Genomic DNA, 17,558 nt, shown 5'->3' with positions numbered 1-17,558 from the left:
TATACGAAATGGACGCTATCTGCTCCAAAATACACGACAGCCACAAAACGCTTACTCACGATGAGTTCGATTCGAAACTGCGAGAAGAGAACGAAATATGTTTGGGTTTGGTGAGAGCTTTTTGCTTCTAGTTTGTATCGAGCAAATGCATGAAAAGCTTAATAACTATTTGCCAGTCTAATTTAAATTAATACCTAATGCTATAAGCAACAGAAGATGATAAGGTCGAGTTTCTCGACTGTCAGATACCCATTACTCAGCTAAACGGAGTCCGAGGATGCAGCAATCGAGGGGAATGATTTCTATTCCATTAATTTCGATTAGTTTATCACCTGCTTCTATGGCAGCTCATGACTTAAACCGAAATTATATATTGTCAAATAGTTCAGATTCTAGTGACGCCAAGGCAACGTGGCCCATACAGGTCATTAATGTTAACTGATGTTAATGTTAACAAAATGTTTATTGAAAATGATATTACTATGTTATGCCACCTTTTGTGCAATTACTACAGCAGTTTATTTAAGACTACTCAGATAACTGGTTTCAAGACTCCCAGCCAAATGTTTTTGTACAAAAGCTGAATAGAACACCTAACTCATTTAGCTTATTCCATTAAATGTATTTCAACAACACAGGGTAAGAGTTAAAAGTGTCATTGCTCAAATATTAATTCCCGTCCACTTCTCACTTTCCGCCCATAGGAATTGGGCATCATCATCATATTGGGCGGCCGAGCCCACGTGCTTCTGCTTGCAATCGCTGAAGTATCTTCCAGATACTTTTCCCAAACTGGGTTCCAGGGCAGCGTACAGGGTCGTCTGTGCGCCATTCCTAGCCGTCTTTATGAAAATCCATATAATAGGAGCTATGAGCAATCTAAAAGCAGGCCGAAAGTTAATAACTGATGGGGTGATGCAATTAGCAAACTTACTTTCCAAATCTCGAACCCAAAAAGGGTGTATTGCGGAACAGTTCTGTGTTCACTACTCCGGGATGTAGGGCATTCACCGTGACCCCAGTTCCGTTCAGGCGCTTCGCCAACTCCCTGGTGAAGAGAACGTTGGCCAATTTGCTCTGACAGTAGGCCATCTTTCTGTCGTAGGACTTTTCGCTGTTCAGGTCGTCACGCTTAATCCTTCCGAGCCGGTGAGCAATGCTGGACAGGACCACAATGCGACTGGGCGCGGAACTCTTTAGCAGATCGAGGAGCAGAAGTGTGAGCAGGAAGTGGCCCATGTGATTCACTCCGATTTGCATTTCAAAGCCGTCCTCCGTCAGCATTTTGGGGCAGTCCATAATGCCGGCATTGTTGATAAGAATATGGAGCTTGTTTTGCTCCCGCTTAAAGCTAAAAAGTATTATATTTAGTACCTTTATTTATATATTCATTGAGGTTAATAGGGATCTGTTTACCCAGCAGCGAAGTTCCTAATGGACTTCATGGAGCACAGGTCCAATTGGCGTGCGAAGATGTTCTGGTTGTTGGTCGCTTCGATGATCTCCCGACGAGCATTCTCGCACTTCTTCATGTCCCGACAAGCCATGTACACGGTGGCTCCCCTGCGGGCCAGCTCCAGCACGGTCTCCTTGCCAATCCCCTGGTTGCAGCCGGTCACAATCGCCACTCTGCCGGTTTCATCCGTTTTCGTGGTGAACTGACCTCCCTGCATATATTGTCTGACGGGCTGAGGTTAAAGGGCCCTCACTGAAAGTGGTCAAAACTCACCGGAGCAGATATATTCCGATAGCCGAAAGAGCTGACCCATATGCCAGCGGACAGAACAGGTAATCCGTGGGTGCACTCATCTTTCCGCTCCGAATGCTACCAGCTTCAAGTGGCGACTGGCCACATCCAGCCCCCTTACACATTTCTTTATACGAGCAATATCAAAATCTCGGAATGTCCATACTTGAAACATTAACGTGGACCGGTATAAAACATCGTTTTAAGTTTAAGGTTGGAGGGTTTACGATTGCCGCGTCGCCGAGGGAAACGGATGCTTCCGTAAGTTTTTATCGTCCGGCCAAAGTTTGATATGTAAGCTGTATAGATGGAATCATAATAACCGTCGATCATAGGGTAATGTAGATATCGCTAGAGTGTCTTACTAGAATAAGTTTCAGACCTAAGCTTTCATTTCATTTCATTTCGTCTTGAATGATGATGGTGGGAAAGCTCTCAATAAAACACCTTATTTAAGGCTCTGTTTTTACTTCAATCGATTTGTAAAAATTACATTTAATGACCAGCTTCTGCGATAACGAGGGGAAGTAGTTAGTCTTCAATGTTATACTCTTGCATAACCTAAATGAAATGATAATTTTTGGGCAGCAGCTTCGTTTCTGTAAATATGAACATATATATAATATGGGCGCGGTGTATTTTTGGATTGAGCAATACTTACTTAAACCATGTTCATTATTTTCGGCTTGTATCTCTCCTTTCGTTTTGTTTGGGCCTTTTACTTTAATTGGGCCATTTTCGTTAATGCGAATAGTACTAACACCCGAAGTCGATTCGATTAACATACTGACCGTAATCCAATGAGCTCTGGCTCACATTCACCCGGAGCCATGTGGCCCGCGACCGACTTCCGCCGGCATCAAAGGAAGCCAAGCCAAGTTCTCCATCGGTGGTTTTTCAAGGGCAGTGCCTGGAGCATATACGCCATCGCCTGCGGACTCCACTTCTTCAAGCTGCAGTACAACGAGCGCACCAATCAAGTGGAGGAGTCGCAGTACCATCGAATATGGTCCAAGATCGTGGTTGTCCTCAAGGTGATACTGCTGGCCAGCCCGTATCTACAGTACTTCGTACTCGGACTGGGCATATACATCCACATGACACTGGTGCAGGACAGCAAGGCGCAGAACTTCCTGATGAGTCTCATCGTGCTCGGAATCGTGATAGGCGTCCTGCGCCGCCTACTAATCTTCCTGCACCTGAAGAGGGATCGCAGGTTCCTGAAGCATACTGTAAACGAGATCCTGCAGATAACCAGCGCGCTGGAGCAAAAGTTCGGTATGGAGTATAAGTGCGACTCCACATTGCTAGTGGTGTACTTGGCTAAGCTGTGGATACTCACCGTCATGCTGGATTCCTTGTGGTACAAGCCCTACTTTCTCTCCTCCATCTTCATCTACTGGGTGCTGTTGGAGTACTGCTTTGCTGGCTACTTCGTTTACCAACTGATCCTGCTCAGCTGGTACCACACCATTATTCTGTTCCTGCAGCGCTTCATCGAGGACCATGCGAATCGGTTGGATATTGAGCTTTGCTACCATCGGCGCTTGATCCCGCTCTTCGAGCTCCATCTGCGCATCAACAATCTGCATAAGCATGTTAGGGACAACGTCTCCTGGCTCTCGACCTCTGTTTACCTGATGATCTTCACCTGCATCTTCAACGCCGAACTGCTCATTGAATGCAGTCTGTTTGCCGGAGACGAGCTGGAGAACAAGATCTACATCATCGCGGACGGTTGCTTGGGACCCGTCTGCATTCCGATACTGTATGTGCTGATCCTGGGCATGTGCACCGATCGATTCCGCGATGCTGAAGTACAGCTTCAGCAACTGTTCGTAATCGTCCAGGGCTTGTATATGAGGAAGGTCAGGCCACGCCTTCTAATCGCAATGGTTCTCGACAACGAGGTGAGATCTGCTTCGGCAGATGGCTTCCCTGGCCGACTTCTTCAATTCATTCTCAATTGCATTTCCGCAGCACACCTCCTTGATAATTCACCAGAAGCTAAAACCGCTCGAAAACATGATCATCCTGGACATCACTTGCGACAGGGAGTTCGTCATGGACTACATTGTTACGGTGATCCTTACAGCATTGTCACTTGTGCAGTACACCATGTCAACTGGAGGAAATATAAGCGAGTGCGTGACCCATAAATAGCAACACACCTGGACCTATTAGGAGGATGAGATCATTATATAAGAGTGGAGCTGGACACAGTTACCGTATAATTTCGTGGGTCAAAAGAAGTTCCTTAGCGCCTCCAAAAGTGTATATTTTAAAAGCAGAACTCAGAGCTCGAAATCCTAAAGCACTAAATGTTTATAATTAACATGCGCTAAAAATGTTTTTTTTGTTTTTATACAAAATTAGGGTTTATTGACTGTAGTAGTAAACTGATCAGATAGGTGGTAGATAGGTGGTGGTTTTACGCACTGCGATTCAACAACACAGGATTTTCCTTTTGCATAGATTGATCTAAATAATAGACTGACAGCGGGACCGACATCAGGACATCGGGACTAACTATACGTATTACTTGTAAAGTTACAATCAAGCTAAATTATTTAAGATCCATGAAACAGGTAGGATATTATTATGAATCAGGATATCATGTTCCTCGACTCGCAATCCTTTAATAGTTCTTATTATCTAGTACAAGGCTTTAAATCTAGTATATCCTATTAAACTTAGTACTAAGTAAGTACTGCAATAACCACGGCTATTGTGAAATTGTGGCTTTAATGGCGACTAGCCCAATCACACTATTCCAGTGGCCCATTTACAGAGCAATTTCCGCCCACTTCTCGGACTGCGCCCACAACCACTGGGCCATCTGGTCGTCGAGGGCAGCGGGAGCTACAGGAGCCAGAGCGCAATCGCTGAAGTACTGACCCGAAACTTTTTCGAGATCAGGATCCAAGGCAGCATACAAGGTGGTCTGGGCCCCGTTCTTAGGTGTCTTCATCATGGCCCAAAGGAGCGGCCTCAAAATGGTTCTAAAAGAAAAACAAATATATTAATATTTGTATAAGAAGAGCATTGAAAGAGAACACACTCTACCACATACTGGGCAAACTTTGTTTGGAAGAAGATCATGTTCCTGGCTATCTCCGTGTCTGCTATTCCAGGATTAAGGGCGTTGACCGTCACACCCGTGCCCTTCAGCCGCTTGGCCAATTCCCGGGTGAACAGTATATTGGCCAGCTTACTTTGGCAGTAGGCTACTCCTTCATCGTAAAAATCAGAACTGTTGATGTCATCCACATTAATCTGACCCCGTTCGTGGGCTCTGCTGGCGACCACCACCACCCGACTAGGAGCCGACCTCTCCAGCACGTCGAGGAGTAGGTTGGTTAGCAGGAAGTGTCCGATGTGGTTTACACCCAGGTGCATTTCAAATCCCTCTTTCGTCAATCTATGCGGTTCCCAAAACACACCAGCATTGTTGATGAGGATGTGCAGCTCCCTCTGTTCTTTCTTAAAGCTGTTTGTGAGTGAATTGTTAGTTCAAGAGAAAGGCACTACGAAGTGGCATGACTCACTTCTCTGCAAACTTTCGAATGGAATCCAGGGACGACAGGTCGCACTCCCGTGAGAAGACATTGGAGTTTCCGGTCTCCTTGACGATTTCCCTGCGAGCTCTCTCCCCTTTTTCTTTGCTGCGGCAGGCCATGTAAACGGTGGCTCCTCTTCTGGCCAACTCCATCACGGTCTCCTTGCCAAGACCCGTGTTGCCGCCAGTAACGATGGCCACTTTTCCCGTCTCATCGGTCTGCTTCCTAAACTTTCCGCCCTGCATATACAGCCTGATGTGTGTTAAAATAATGCATGTTAATCGGTGATAAGTACTTTGTCGTCACTTTCATACGTCGTCGATAACGCTTCTCAGCGTTACATTTTAAATGGGCGCCTCACTTACCTCACGCAGAAGGCGATAATGCCGACAATCCCGTGGGCCAAGAAGACGGGTGCTATGCTTTGCAGAAACCTTATAACAATTTCCATACTGGCTAAGCGGTCCGCCCCTTCTCGTGGTCTATTCCAAAGTGCCACCGCGGGCGAAATTGTGCGGGTTTTTAAGTGATCGCCACAGCGATTACCGGACGACAACTGATAAAATTGATAGTACGCGCTTCTATGAGTGTTCTTTAATCAGAGAACCACTATTCGAACACATTCAAAATTGCTTATAGCGACAAGAAGCCGAAAACCGTCTTACTTTCGCGAGAGCGAAAATGTTTCATACTGCCGAAATGAACCTAAACTTTTGGACCGAAGGCTCGGGTTAAAATGTAATGGATATACACATCTATTTTAAACAAATGATGTAGAAATTGCCCCTAACCGGTTTCGGGGTACGTCAGTTCGAACGCATACAAGCCCTGAGCTTTCAACTCTTATTAGTCGGCCACGTTAAAATAACTAAAACAAATGGAAGATTTGTAGACTGTAAGAAACTGAAAATTTATGCGAAGTAACAGAAACATATTTCACAATACGAACTATTGTATTGTAATCATCGTTGGCTTAGTCCACTTTTCACTGACTGCCCAGAGCCACTTAGCCGTTTGGGTGTCGGTGGCAGCCGGCGCCATTTCCTTCAGCTTGCAGTCGCTGAAGTATTGTCCTGTCACCTTTTCTAGCTCGGGATCCAGAGCAACGTACAACGAGGTCTGAGCACCATTTCTCGGAGTCTTAACAAAGGGCCAAAACAAAGGCTTAACAAAGAGTCTGAAAAGATAAATATTTCGTTAAAAATGTTTTAATGTCATCACTTCTCTACAAACCCAGCAAAGAAATTATTGAAGAAACCCATGTGCCTGATGATTTCTGTGTCCACCACACCTGGATGCAGGGCATTTGCCGTTACGTTGGTGCCCTCTAATCTTTTGGCCAACTCCCTTGTGAAGAGTACATTGGCCAACTTGCTCTGGCTGTAGGCCTTGCCTTCATCGTAGGATTTGTCGCTGTTCAGATCGCCAGTGTTTATTTCTCCTCGAGTGTGTGCCAAACTGGATACATTTACAATCCGACTGGGTGAGGATTTCTATGAATAAAATGGTTATTAATCATTTTTAAGATCTAGTACAACTGTGTGGTACCTTGAGTAGACCCAACAGTAAATTGGTAAGCAGGAAGTGACCCATGTGATTAACCCCCAGCTGAAGCTCGATGCCATCTGAGGTGAGAGATCTGGGACAGCGCATAACACCGGCGTTGTTGATCAGTACGTGCAGATGCTCCTGTTCCCTCTTGAAGCTGCGGACATGGATTGCGGAATAAAAATAATTTTGGCCTAAGGTAGACTTACGCAGCAACAAAGTGGCGGATGGACTCTTGGGAAGCCAGGTCACATTGCCGGCAGTACACATATTTGTTCTTCGTTTCCAGCACGATTTCCTCGCGAGCCTGCATGCGAGAAGTATTTAGTCGCGTTTTAGGAAATTATCCTAATAAAGATCGTACCTCCTCACATTTCTTTAGGTTTCTGCATGCCATGTAGACGGTGCCCCCTCGCTTCGCAATATCTCTCACCGTCTCCTTGCCGATCCCCGTGTTGGCACCGGTGACAATGAACACCTTGCCGGTCTCATTGGTTTCTTTGGTGAACTGACCGCCTTGCATAAGATCCCTGTGAGACGGTATGAAATGTGTAGTAAAAACAAGGGAATTCTGTGTGAGAAGCAGAGCACCCACTTGACGAAGAAGGCCAGTCCCGTCGTCGTGCCGGTGAAGCTCAGCCAGAACGCGGTGCGGCTCTTGAGAAACGCAAATAGTGACATTTCAGGAACTCAAAAAATATATAAATTAGCTTGTAAACGAAAACAGCTGTGTTTACCCTGTTAAGGCTAACAGCGCTCGTTAACAGAGGACTATCGATATTTTCGGTCATCTGTGACGAAGCTTTCCCTTTGTTGTTGTTCTTCGTGGGCTGCTGCTGAGAACAAACTTTACACGTAAATAATCTAATTGCGTTAATTAACTGGCTTGAGCTAAACAAAGAGGTGCGATTTGACCGAGGGAAGGAACACACCCGAGATCTGGGCCAGGAAATCCCGCCAAGGCAAGCAGGAAAACAATGCGTCGCAATGCGTAAGTCAGCGCCAACTCGACTGTGGCTTTTTCCAAGAGATCCGAATGTGATCGGTGTTCTCACCTCATCTTCAGGCGCCAGCAACAACACAATCAGGATGAAATTGGACCCGACGACGTGGAAGACATCTTTGCCCGTCCCGCCTACGATGACGACGAGTTCGAAGATCTGCTCCCTCTGGCCAGGAGGGCCAATGGCCACGCCCGCCTCGGCCGCTACGAGAACACGCTGGAGGTAAAGGTCCAAGAGGGAGACACACTCCAGGCGCTGGCCCTGCGCTTCCACTCCTCTGTGGCGGACATCAAGCGCCTCAACAAGATCGACCGCGAAAATGAGATCCACGCACATCGGGTTATTCGCATTCCGGTCACAGTGCACAACGTCCTGCTGGGCAACGGGGGCCTCGAAGCCCTTCCTGCGGTCCACCGCAGCGGGAACAACAGTCCTAGGCACAATATTGAGCGGGAACCAGCTCCCGAACGCAATCCTCTCGAGGATGCGCGCCAAATGCTGGATGAGCGACTCCTGGTGGCGGCGGTGAATGCTTCAGGCGCCGTGGATCACGAGAAACCATCGACGAGCAGAGCTGCTGGGCAATTCTACGAGGGAGCCCAGGGTGCGCCCAATGACGAAGGTGAGTACAGAAGATGCAGTTGGGGAAAAATAGCCCACAATTCGCCGCGGTTTTTAAAATTCCTGAAATACTTTCACTGTTGGTGAAGAAAGGTCAGTGCTGATTTCAGTGCGAGTGTCTATAATATTCAATTTAAAAATAAAAATACAGGTAAGGTAAAGGGTGCAGAGCGTATCAATGATAAAGATTTTACTGTGTTGATGTTTACTGGATTGCTGAAGCAATATTAGTACTTTAAAAATTACAAAGTTTCTTATCTATTTCAATTCAAATATCTACCAATTTCAACTAACCATAAGATAAGATAAGAAATATAACAGCATTGGAGAGTTTTGTGTGTTTAATATTTAAGCTCCAGTTACTAATTAGTTTATTTCAAATTGAAACACCGTAAAATATTTTTTTGAAAAGTTATAGGTTTGTATTTTAACAGTAGAAGTTAAAAGTGACTACACATCGATAGTTCCTAGTGTTAAATTCAGTGTTGGAAAAGTATGCATCGATTCGTCGATAGCACTAGCGGTGCTTCTCCCATCTCTATGCCAAATTGTTCAGTCATTCTCGCCGTAAAACAAAAGGAAAACATCGTATAAACTCATTTTTTGCCTTAAAACCCGTACAATTGCAATCGAATAAGATGCCGGACTACCTGGGCGACGACCAGCGCAAGGTGAAGCACGATGAGAAGGAGGACAAGGAGATCAAGTCCCTCGACGAGGGCGACATTGAGCTTCTGAAGACTTATGGCCAGAGCCAGTATCACAAATCCATCAAGAGCATCGAGGAGGACATTCAGAAGGCTGTGAAGCAGGTGAACGAGCTGACTGGAATCAAGGAAAGCGACACGGGTCTGGCGCCACCAGCGCTCTGGGATTTGGCCGCCGACAAGCAGATCCTGCAAAACGAGCAGCCGCTGCAGGTTGCCCGATGCACCAAGATCATCAACGCGGATTCCGACGACCCCAAGTATATCATCAATGTTAAGCAGTTCGCCAAGTTCGTTGTGGACCTGGCCGACTCGGTGGCCCCCACTGACATAGAGGAGGGGATGCGTGTAGGCGTCGACCGCAACAAGTACCAGATCCACATTCCGCTGCCTCCCAAGATTGATCCTACGGTTACCATGATGCAGGTTGAGGACAAGCCGGACGTCACCTACAGCGATGTGGGCGGCTGCAAGGAACAGATCGAAAAGCTGCGCGAGGTGGTGGAGACGCCACTGCTGCACCCGGAAAAGTTCGTCAATCTGGGTATTGAGCCGCCCAAAGGTGTGCTATTGTTTGGCCCACCGGGAACGGGAAAGACCCTCTGTGCCCGCGCCGTTGCCAACCGCACGGACGCCTGCTTTATCCGCGTCATTGGCTCTGAGCTGGTGCAAAAGTACGTGGGTGAAGGCGCTCGTATGGTGCGCGAGCTATTCGAAATGGCGCGTTCCAAAAAGGCTTGTCTCATCTTCTTTGACGAAATTGATGCTATCGGTGGTGCCCGATTCGACGATGGTGCCGGCGGCGACAACGAGGTGCAGCGCACCATGTTGGAGCTGATTAACCAACTGGATGGCTTCGATCCGCGCGGAAATATCAAGGTGCTGATGGCCACCAACCGACCCGACACGTTGGATCCGGCGCTTATGCGTCCCGGCCGTCTGGACCGAAAGGTGGAGTTCGGCCTGCCTGACCAGGACGGTCGCTCGCACATCTTTAAGATTCACGCCCGCTCCATGTCCGTGGAGCGAGATATTCGCTTCGATCTACTGGCGCGTCTATGTCCCAACTCGACTGGTGCTGAGATCCGGTCAGTGTGCACGGAAGCGGGCATGTTCGCCATTCGGGCGCGTCGCAAGGTGGCCACAGAGAAGGATTTCCTCGAAGCTGTCAAGAAGGTTATCAAGAGCTACGCCAAGTTCAGCGCCACTCCACGCTACATGACCTACAACTAAGTTACATTTATTGGCACTATTCTGTATCCTCTGCAAACTGTAACACATTCTGCAGCTGGCAATTTATGAAATAAAGCAAAATCTATACCTCCACCAACTGAAAGCTGAGGTGTTTTAAATATTTTATAAATCTTGTTTGCAATGTCTTTTAATTGTGTAATAAATCATAATTTCTTAACTTTGTCTACAGCCAATATGGAGCAACCCTACGAGGAAAGTGCCGCTCTGCTTAACCACATGGTGGACAGACACGCTCCGCTTGTGCGTCCCATTCCTGGACCCTCTTTGAGTGCCATCGACTGGTCCGGATCGGACTGCGACTTGTCTTGGATATGTCTGCTGATCTTCATACTCGCCTTGTGTGTCGTCATACCCTTGGTATACGTCATCTACCTGGCAGAGCATCCACATCACAACCATAGTGCACAGTAGTTGGGTAATGTCTGCACCCGAAGTGATCATCATTCCAAACGGCACCCCTCACCTGGCATCCCCTCAATCTCTCAGATGAGCCTGGCGCATTTCAAATGCAACCCCAGGCGACGGAATTTATTTTTATACCTATGCGCGTAACTTTGTATTGACTCTTGATAAAAATAATAAGGTATTTGTCGACAGAACTTTTAAATTACCACGATTTGGGTGCTTCCCAGATGAATAGGCTTGTCTATGCACCACATCACTCCTGGCAGCACGAAATGCAAGATCCTAAGATCCGATTGTGCTGTGAATATAAGTCGTAACCCCGCAGTTTTGCTTTTCTATATGTTTTATTGAGTACAATTATGTAACATTTAAACTAGTACGGGTAAGGTGTAACATTATTCAGCTGAAGTTGGGAAAGTTTCTCTTACGCCTAAAAAGTACGTAATACATATCTTAGAGCTAAATAAATAGTATCCATGGATATAAGAATTATGTAATAGTAAATACGAACTACAATTAACAATGGCGCATGCTAACGGCCAACTGAAGTTAAGTACTTTGTTTCCGTGATGTTTCGACTGGGAAATGGCGGCCATGGCACATGGTATTTGGCGAAGATTTGGTTTGGAGTATGGCCGGCTTGGTGCTTCGCCATTGTATTGCATTTTCCCCTCCGGGAAGATCAACCAATGGTCGCACCCAGCAAAACTGCATTCGCATATTCACTTGAACTTTAAATTCTCAAAGAAAGCAATATTGCTCCGGAGGAATCCGTGGCGCACGGGCACAGGACTCGCCGGTGAGGCTATAGGTGGAGTGGCCTCCGAATGCATGGAAGGATCCCTGAAATGAGATGCAATCTAGAATAGTAATAGCTCGACCAAGGTTCTCTAGAGAGCTAACGTTTCGAGTGATGATAAGTCCGAGGCGATCGTAGACTCATCGGCTACTTCTGCCATGGAGACGGCGTGCTCCAGTTTGTGCCGCTTGGCTAGTGACGTGTTCGGCTTATCTGGAGTGTCTGGCGGGGCTGCTATTCTAACCTATAAAGGGGATCATTCCACTTGATTAAACTACCTGTTAATGGTTGAGATTCATATAATTTTCCTTACCTTGGCCCGCCATCTTCGTTGGGGTTGTGTGTGCTTGCTGGTCAGGAGGAACGCCTGCGCCAGAGCCTTAACAGATGGCATGGAATGGGCCACCTCATCTTCGATGACGGGCTTCTCAGCCGCAGGAGTTGTGGGTTCAGGCTAACAATAGGGCGTTGCATTAGCATACGTTACCAAGTCAACCATCCGAGTTACTCTTACCACATCATCCTCGTCGACGGATAGCACCTGACTGGGATCGATGAGGCGACGTTTGGGCTGCAGGAATCTAAAAGCAGGCGGAGTGGATCCCCGCGTGGGCGTACTAGCAGGCGATCCTAATGTTGGCGCCGAATCGCCTGGGCCGAACTGAAGAACCACAGGACGCTCCCGCTTCTGGGACACTGATGAGTCGATGGATGAAGAAACCGAAGGTGGAGCAGCCTGGGCGGACTCCATGGAGGAAGTGGTGGAGTCACTGGCCTGCTGCTCCGCTGGAGCAGCCCTGATAATCGTTGTTTCCTGCTTGTTAAAGTCGTAAATGCGAACCGTATCGGATTCATCGCTTGTGTTTGTGGTCGTGGTTTGCAGGGAGTACAGCGAGGGATTCGATTGCGAATCCAGGGACTCATCCAGGACTTGGACGGGCGTGGCTTTGTATACCGATACCGATTCCTGCGGCGGATCCTGCTCAGTGGCAGGTTGGCTTGCCTTTCGAGCCTTTTGGTAAAACATTATCGGTTTGGTAGTTGACAGTGGTTTTGGTGGGTGCGTGTTGGTGTTCACACATGAACACGAATATATTTAAAGACTTACAATTTTGGGCTCCGTTCATATCTTATGTAAATGAATCGAGAGCGATAAATTATATTTAGGATTTTGTTATCTAAGGCGACATGGGTGCATTGCTCAAAAACATGTGCACACCACATGAGTCAGTCACTTGAGATCGTTCCCCGCCTCCTAAAATAGTCCCTTAGTGGGAGACCACAGATAAGGTCCTCGCCGCTCAAGATAGGCAGATGTGCCCGAGCGTGGGACCTCGATAAGGCGGGGACTATTTACTTAGGTCTCTGCGTAGGCCATTTACTTTAAGATGCGATTCTCATGTCACCTAGTTAAACCGAAGATATTTCCAAATAAAATCAGTTTCTTACAAAAACTCAACGAGTAAAGTCTTCTTATTTGGGATTTTACATTTGGTCAATCGAGCCTTTAATCGACTCTGCAGTTTCCCCCTACCAAAGGTAAGGAACTCAGAGAAAGGCCAGCTCCTTTAAGCATCTTACAGCTAAAGGTAGCAAAAATAAGTGACTCTTGTTTCCCCCTACCAAAGGTAAGGAACAGAGTATAAATATAAAAAGCAAAAAGATACAAAAGAATCTTTTATGTTTTAAAACAAGCACCTTATAGTCTATAGCTAAAGGTTGCTTTGTGTACCATTATAAATTGTGGTAAGGCGTGCTTGAGGCCATACATCAGCAATTGTGAAATTAAAAAGTGCATAACAAAAGTGCCTTATAAATGCTCTAATAGCATTAAATCAGCTCATAAATAGAGTGCAGTGTATATGCCATAAGAGCATAAATTAAATAAAAAGTGCCTGAAAACAGTGCCTTATAAATGCTCTAATAGCATTAAATCAGCTCATAAATAGAGTGCAGTGTATATGCCAAAAGAGCATAAATGCCGAAATAAATGGCTAAAAAACAAAAAATCTGACTGGACTACAAAAATAATAAAACGTGCCAAATAAAAAAAAAAATCATCTTTAAACATCGACGGAGCCTTAAAGAAGAGAAGGAAGTCGAATTCAAAGGAGCCTCTACCAGCAGCAGAAGCAGCAACAACAGCAGCAGCAGAAGCAGCAACAGCAGTAGCAACAGCAGCAACAACAGCAGCAACAGCAGCAGCAACAACAACGACATCAGCTAAGTCAAAACAAGAATTTTCTGTTTATCCAAACACACATATATATATAAATACATATAAAATACATATACACGTACTATATATATTAAGAAATTACAAAAAATTTTCAAAATGATGTCAGAAAAGACTATTCAATTCCTTAAGAAGCAGTCCGAAATTATTTTGGAAATTAGAAAGTTGGAAGTAAAACCAACATTAACAGATGTAGAAATTCTAAAATTAAATGAGCTTCAAAAATGTTTCATTGCTAATCATAGCAATTTGTTAAAGATCGGCGTTGTCGATCATGAATATTTTAACGCGAAGCAGTATGATTTAATAATGATGGTGTTAGAAAAAATTAAAAATAAAAATGAAAAAATTAAGGGCGAGTCGGTAGAAAACACTTTCCCTAAATCAAACACTGTCCCTAAATCAAACCCTCCCCCTACATTAAACCTTGAAATGTGTGGTCACCCTGAAAAAGAGGGTATAGCACAAAACAACGCTTTAAAAGTAGAGCAGGCATTTCGAAATAATGTTGGCCAATTTCGAGTATATCTAGAAGATACGTCTAAACTAATAGACAGTAGTCCAGATTTCCTTAAAATAAGGAAAAATAAAATTGAATTTTTATGGCATAAAATAGATAACCTGATTGAACAGGTGAATAGTCATTTTGAGAGCTCGCTATTCGAAGAAGAAATTAGCGAACTTGAATTTGACAAACAAAATATTATTACAGCCATTAATAGTCGACTCAGTGGCACAATAAATAAAGCTGAAATGTCGACGGTTGTTAAGGCGGAGGAGTTACCAACCCTGCCTAAAATACAGATTCCCACTTTCTTTGGTGATTCCAAAGAATGGGATCTTTTTAATGAACTCTTTACAGAGCTCATACATGTGAGAGAGGATCTCAGTCCTTCTCTCAAATTTAATTATCTAAAGTCAGCATTAAAAGGAGAAGCCAGAAATGTGGTTACTCATTTACTGCTCGGCTCTGGAGAAAATTATGAAGCCACTTGGGAGTTTTTGACCAAGCGATATGAGAATAAAAGAAACATATTCTCAGATCATATGAATAGGCTTATGGATATGCCAAATTTAAATTTAGAATCCAATAAGCAAATAAAGACATTTATTGACACGATTAACGAGTCAATTTATATTATAAAATTAAAGGCACAATTACCAGAAGATGTGGATGCAATTTTCGCTCACATAATTCTTCGGAAATTCAATAAAGAATCACTCAATTTATATGAAAGCCATGTTAAAAAGACAAAAGAAATACAGGCACTTTCTGATGTCATGGACTTTTTAGAGCAAAGGCTCAATTCTATATCATCATTCTCACAGGAAGTAAAACCTGTAAAGAAAATGATTAATAATAACAAGAATAAAAATTATAGTGACAATTGTGCATATTGCAAACTACCAGGGCATTATTTAATTCAATGCCATAAATTTAAAATAATGAATCCAGCAGAACGGTCTGACTGGGTAAGAAAAAATGGGATTTGCCTAAGATGTCTGAGGCATCCGTTTGGTAAAAAATGTATAAGCGAGCAGCTTTGTTCGACTTGTCGTAAACCTCACCACACGTTACTTCACTTTGCAGGTCATAATCCAGAAAAAGTGAATACGTGTAGAACAACAGGTCAAGCCTTGTTGGCCACGGCCTTGATTCAAGTAAAGTCGAGGTATGGAGGCTTTGAACAATTAAGAGCATTGATTGATAGTGGCGCTCAAAGCACAATTATTTCAGAAGAGTCTGCACAGATTCTAAAATTGAAAAAATTTCGGTCTCATACTGAAATAAGTGGAGTATCTTCCACAGGAACGTGCATCTCCAAGCACAAAGCGGTTATTTCGATAAGAAATTCTCCGAAAAATTTAGAAATTGAAGCAATTATTCTCCCAAAACTTATGAAGGCACTTCCAGTCAACACGATTAATGTTGATCAGAAAAAATGGAAGAACTTTAAATTAGCCGACCCCGATTTTAATAAACCGGGTCGCATTGATCTAATCATTGGAGCAGACGTATATACTCACATTCTGCAAAATGGAGTTATAAAAATAGACGGTCTCCTTGGGCAAAAAACTGATTTCGGGTGGATAGTTTCTGGATGTAAAAAATCCAAAGGAAAAGAAACCATTGTAGCCACAACAATAGAAATAAAAGAGTTAGATCGCTACTGGGAAGTGGAAGAAGAAGAAAAAGATGATATCGAGTCTGAAATCTGTGAAAATAAATTTATCAAAACGACAAAAAAAGATTCAGATGGGCGATACATTGTGTCAATTCCATTCAAGGAGGATGTCACCTTAGGAGATTCAAAGAAACAAGCGATAGCTCGTTACATGAATCTGGAGAAAAAACTAAAAAGAAATGAAAAACTTAAGGTTGACTACACTAAATTCATGAATGAATACATGGATTTAGGACACATGATTGAAGTGAGTGATGAAGGCAAATATTTTTTACCGCACCAGGCAGTGATTAGAGATTCAAGCCTTACGACCAAATTGAGAGTAGTTTTTGATGCTTCAGCAAAAACTACGAATAACAAAAGTTTGAACGACATAATGTGGGTTGGGCCACGAGTTCAAAAAGATATTTTTGACATTATTATTAAATGGAGAAAATGGGAATTTGTTGTTTCGGCAGACATTGAAAAGATGTACCGACAAATTAAAATAGATAATAATGATCAAAAATATCAATATATTTTATGGAGAAATTCTCCAAAAGAAAAAATTAAAACATATAAATTAACCACAGTCACTTACGGAACTGCATCTGCACCATATTTGGCTACCAGGGTTCTGGTAGATATTGCAGATAAATGTAAAAACCAAGTTATTAGTGCAATAATTAGGAATGATTTCTATATGGATGACCTAATGACTGGAGCTGATTCGGTAGAAGAAGCTAATAAATTAATAACATTAATTCTCCATGAATTGCAGAAAGTTGGATTCAACTTAAGGAAATGGATTTCCAACAATTCCAAAATATTAACCACTGTGGAGGACACAGGGGACAATAAGGTTCTCAATATTATCGAAAATGAATGTGTTAAAACTTTAGGACTAAAATGGGAACCTCAAAATGATTTATTTAAGTTCAGCGTAAATTGTAATGATGAATCAAAAAATATAAATAAGCGCGTTGTGTTATCAACGCTAGCAAAAATATTTGATCCGTTAGGATGGTTGGCACCAGTCACGGTTTCAGGAAAACTTTTTATTCAAAAACTTTGGATAAATAAAAGTGAATGGGATCAGGAATTATCCATAGAAGATAAAAATTATTGGGAAAAATATAAAGAAAATTTATTGTTGTTAGAGAATATTCGAATCCCAAGGTGGATTAATTCAAACAGTTCTTCAGTCATTCAGATTCACGGATTTGCGGACGCCTCCGAAAAAGCATATGCTGCAGTAGTCTATGCTAAAGTAGGACCTCATGTTAATATAATAGCTAGCAAAAGTAGAGTCAACCCTATAAAAAATAGGAAGACAATTCCCAAACTCGAGCTGTGTGCAGCTCACCTGCTTAGTGAATTAATCCAAAGACTAAAAGGATCAATTGACAATATAATGGAGATCTATGCTTGGAGTGATTCCACGATTACCTTAGCATGGATTAACAGTGGTCAAAGTAAGATCAAATTTATAAAAAGAAGAACGGATGACAT

The 17,558-nt window shown here is 43.8% G+C and overlaps 7 protein-coding genes across 19 annotated transcripts in view; 3 read left to right on the top strand and 4 right to left on the bottom strand.

The window, feature by feature from the left end:
• Window positions 1–519: 519 nt before the first annotated feature.
• On the bottom strand, window positions 520–1,825 carry LOC117136756 (retinol dehydrogenase 13). The gene is made up of 4 exons (XM_033297792.1): window positions 1,730–1,825; window positions 1,417–1,680; window positions 935–1,351; window positions 520–879 (listed from the first exon to the last, which is right to left on the bottom strand). The coding sequence occupies exons 1-4, from the start codon at window positions 1,807–1,809 to the stop codon at window positions 663–665; spliced, it is 978 nt and encodes a 325-aa protein (XP_033153683.1). The 5' UTR covers window positions 1,810–1,825; the 3' UTR covers window positions 520–662.
• Window positions 1,826–2,577: 752 nt separating this feature from the next.
• On the top strand, window positions 2,578–3,910 carry LOC117138315 (uncharacterized protein CG1339). The gene is made up of 2 exons (XM_033300332.1): window positions 2,578–3,657; window positions 3,728–3,910. The coding sequence occupies exons 1-2, from the start codon at window positions 2,578–2,580 to the stop codon at window positions 3,908–3,910; spliced, it is 1,263 nt and encodes a 420-aa protein (XP_033156223.1).
• A 431-nt stretch (window positions 3,911–4,341) lies between these two features.
• Window positions 4,342–6,046, bottom strand: LOC117136082 (retinol dehydrogenase 12). Of its 2 annotated transcripts, none has more exons than XM_033296752.1 (4): window positions 5,673–6,046; window positions 5,296–5,559; window positions 4,809–5,237; window positions 4,342–4,749 (listed from the first exon to the last, which is right to left on the bottom strand). In XM_033296752.1, the coding sequence occupies exons 1-4, from the start codon at window positions 5,756–5,758 to the stop codon at window positions 4,533–4,535; spliced, it is 996 nt and encodes a 331-aa protein (XP_033152643.1). In that variant the 5' UTR covers window positions 5,759–6,046; the 3' UTR covers window positions 4,342–4,532. The 2 variants fall into 2 exon arrangements, with proteins under 2 accessions (XP_033152643.1, XP_033152644.1); XM_033296753.1 differs by having other exon boundaries at window positions 4,821–5,237.
• Window positions 6,047–6,138: 92 nt separating this feature from the next.
• Window positions 6,139–7,595, bottom strand: LOC117136080 (retinol dehydrogenase 12). 3 transcript variants are annotated; one of them, XM_033296750.1, is made up of 7 exons: window positions 7,451–7,595; window positions 7,220–7,385; window positions 7,065–7,162; window positions 6,856–7,012; window positions 6,541–6,800; window positions 6,257–6,484; window positions 6,139–6,175 (listed from the first exon to the last, which is right to left on the bottom strand). In XM_033296750.1, the coding sequence occupies exons 1-7, from the start codon at window positions 7,534–7,536 to the stop codon at window positions 6,154–6,156; spliced, it is 1,017 nt and encodes a 338-aa protein (XP_033152641.1). In that variant the 5' UTR covers window positions 7,537–7,595; the 3' UTR covers window positions 6,139–6,153. The 3 variants fall into 3 exon arrangements, with proteins under 3 accessions (XP_033152641.1, XP_033152640.1, XP_033152642.1); XM_033296749.1 differs by having other exon boundaries at window positions 6,161–6,200; XM_033296751.1 differs by lacking the exon at window positions 6,139–6,175 and having other exon boundaries at window positions 6,193–6,484.
• A 72-nt stretch (window positions 7,596–7,667) lies between these two features.
• On the top strand, window positions 7,668–11,040 carry LOC117136083 (lysM and putative peptidoglycan-binding domain-containing protein 4). The gene is made up of 3 exons (XM_033296754.1): window positions 7,668–7,846; window positions 7,922–8,481; window positions 10,611–11,040. The coding sequence occupies exons 1-3, from the start codon at window positions 7,833–7,835 to the stop codon at window positions 10,850–10,852; spliced, it is 816 nt and encodes a 271-aa protein (XP_033152645.1). The 5' UTR covers window positions 7,668–7,832; the 3' UTR covers window positions 10,853–11,040.
• Window positions 9,003–10,539, top strand: LOC117136079 (26S proteasome regulatory subunit 7). Its single transcript, XM_033296748.1, has one exon. The coding sequence runs from the start codon at window positions 9,119–9,121 to the stop codon at window positions 10,418–10,420; it is 1,302 nt and encodes a 433-aa protein (XP_033152639.1). The 5' UTR covers window positions 9,003–9,118; the 3' UTR covers window positions 10,421–10,539.
• Window positions 11,041–11,171: 131 nt separating the features above from the next.
• LOC117136078 (titin homolog) overlaps window positions 11,172–17,558 on the bottom strand; it is a 36,426-nt gene continuing 30,039 nt past the window's right edge. For all 10 annotated transcript variants that reach the window (XM_033296732.1, XM_033296733.1, XM_033296735.1 and 7 more), the window contains 4 exons: window positions 12,160–12,657; window positions 11,959–12,099; window positions 11,750–11,889; window positions 11,172–11,689 (listed from right to left, as the gene is read on the bottom strand). In XM_033296732.1, coding sequence (XP_033152623.1) covers window positions 11,569–11,689; window positions 11,750–11,889; window positions 11,959–12,099; window positions 12,160–12,657 — 900 coding nt within the window. In that variant the 3' untranslated portion in view covers window positions 11,172–11,568. The remainder of the gene's footprint in view (window positions 11,690–11,749; window positions 11,890–11,958; window positions 12,100–12,159; window positions 12,658–17,558) is intronic.

Source organism: Drosophila mauritiana, chromosome 2R (genome assembly GCF_004382145.1).
Source record: "Drosophila mauritiana strain mau12 chromosome 2R, ASM438214v1, whole genome shotgun sequence".
Taxonomy (NCBI): domain Eukaryota; kingdom Metazoa; phylum Arthropoda; class Insecta; order Diptera; family Drosophilidae; genus Drosophila; species Drosophila mauritiana.
The sequence above is the reverse complement of the archived record's forward strand: the minus strand, read 5'-3'. Positions and strand labels throughout refer to the sequence as shown.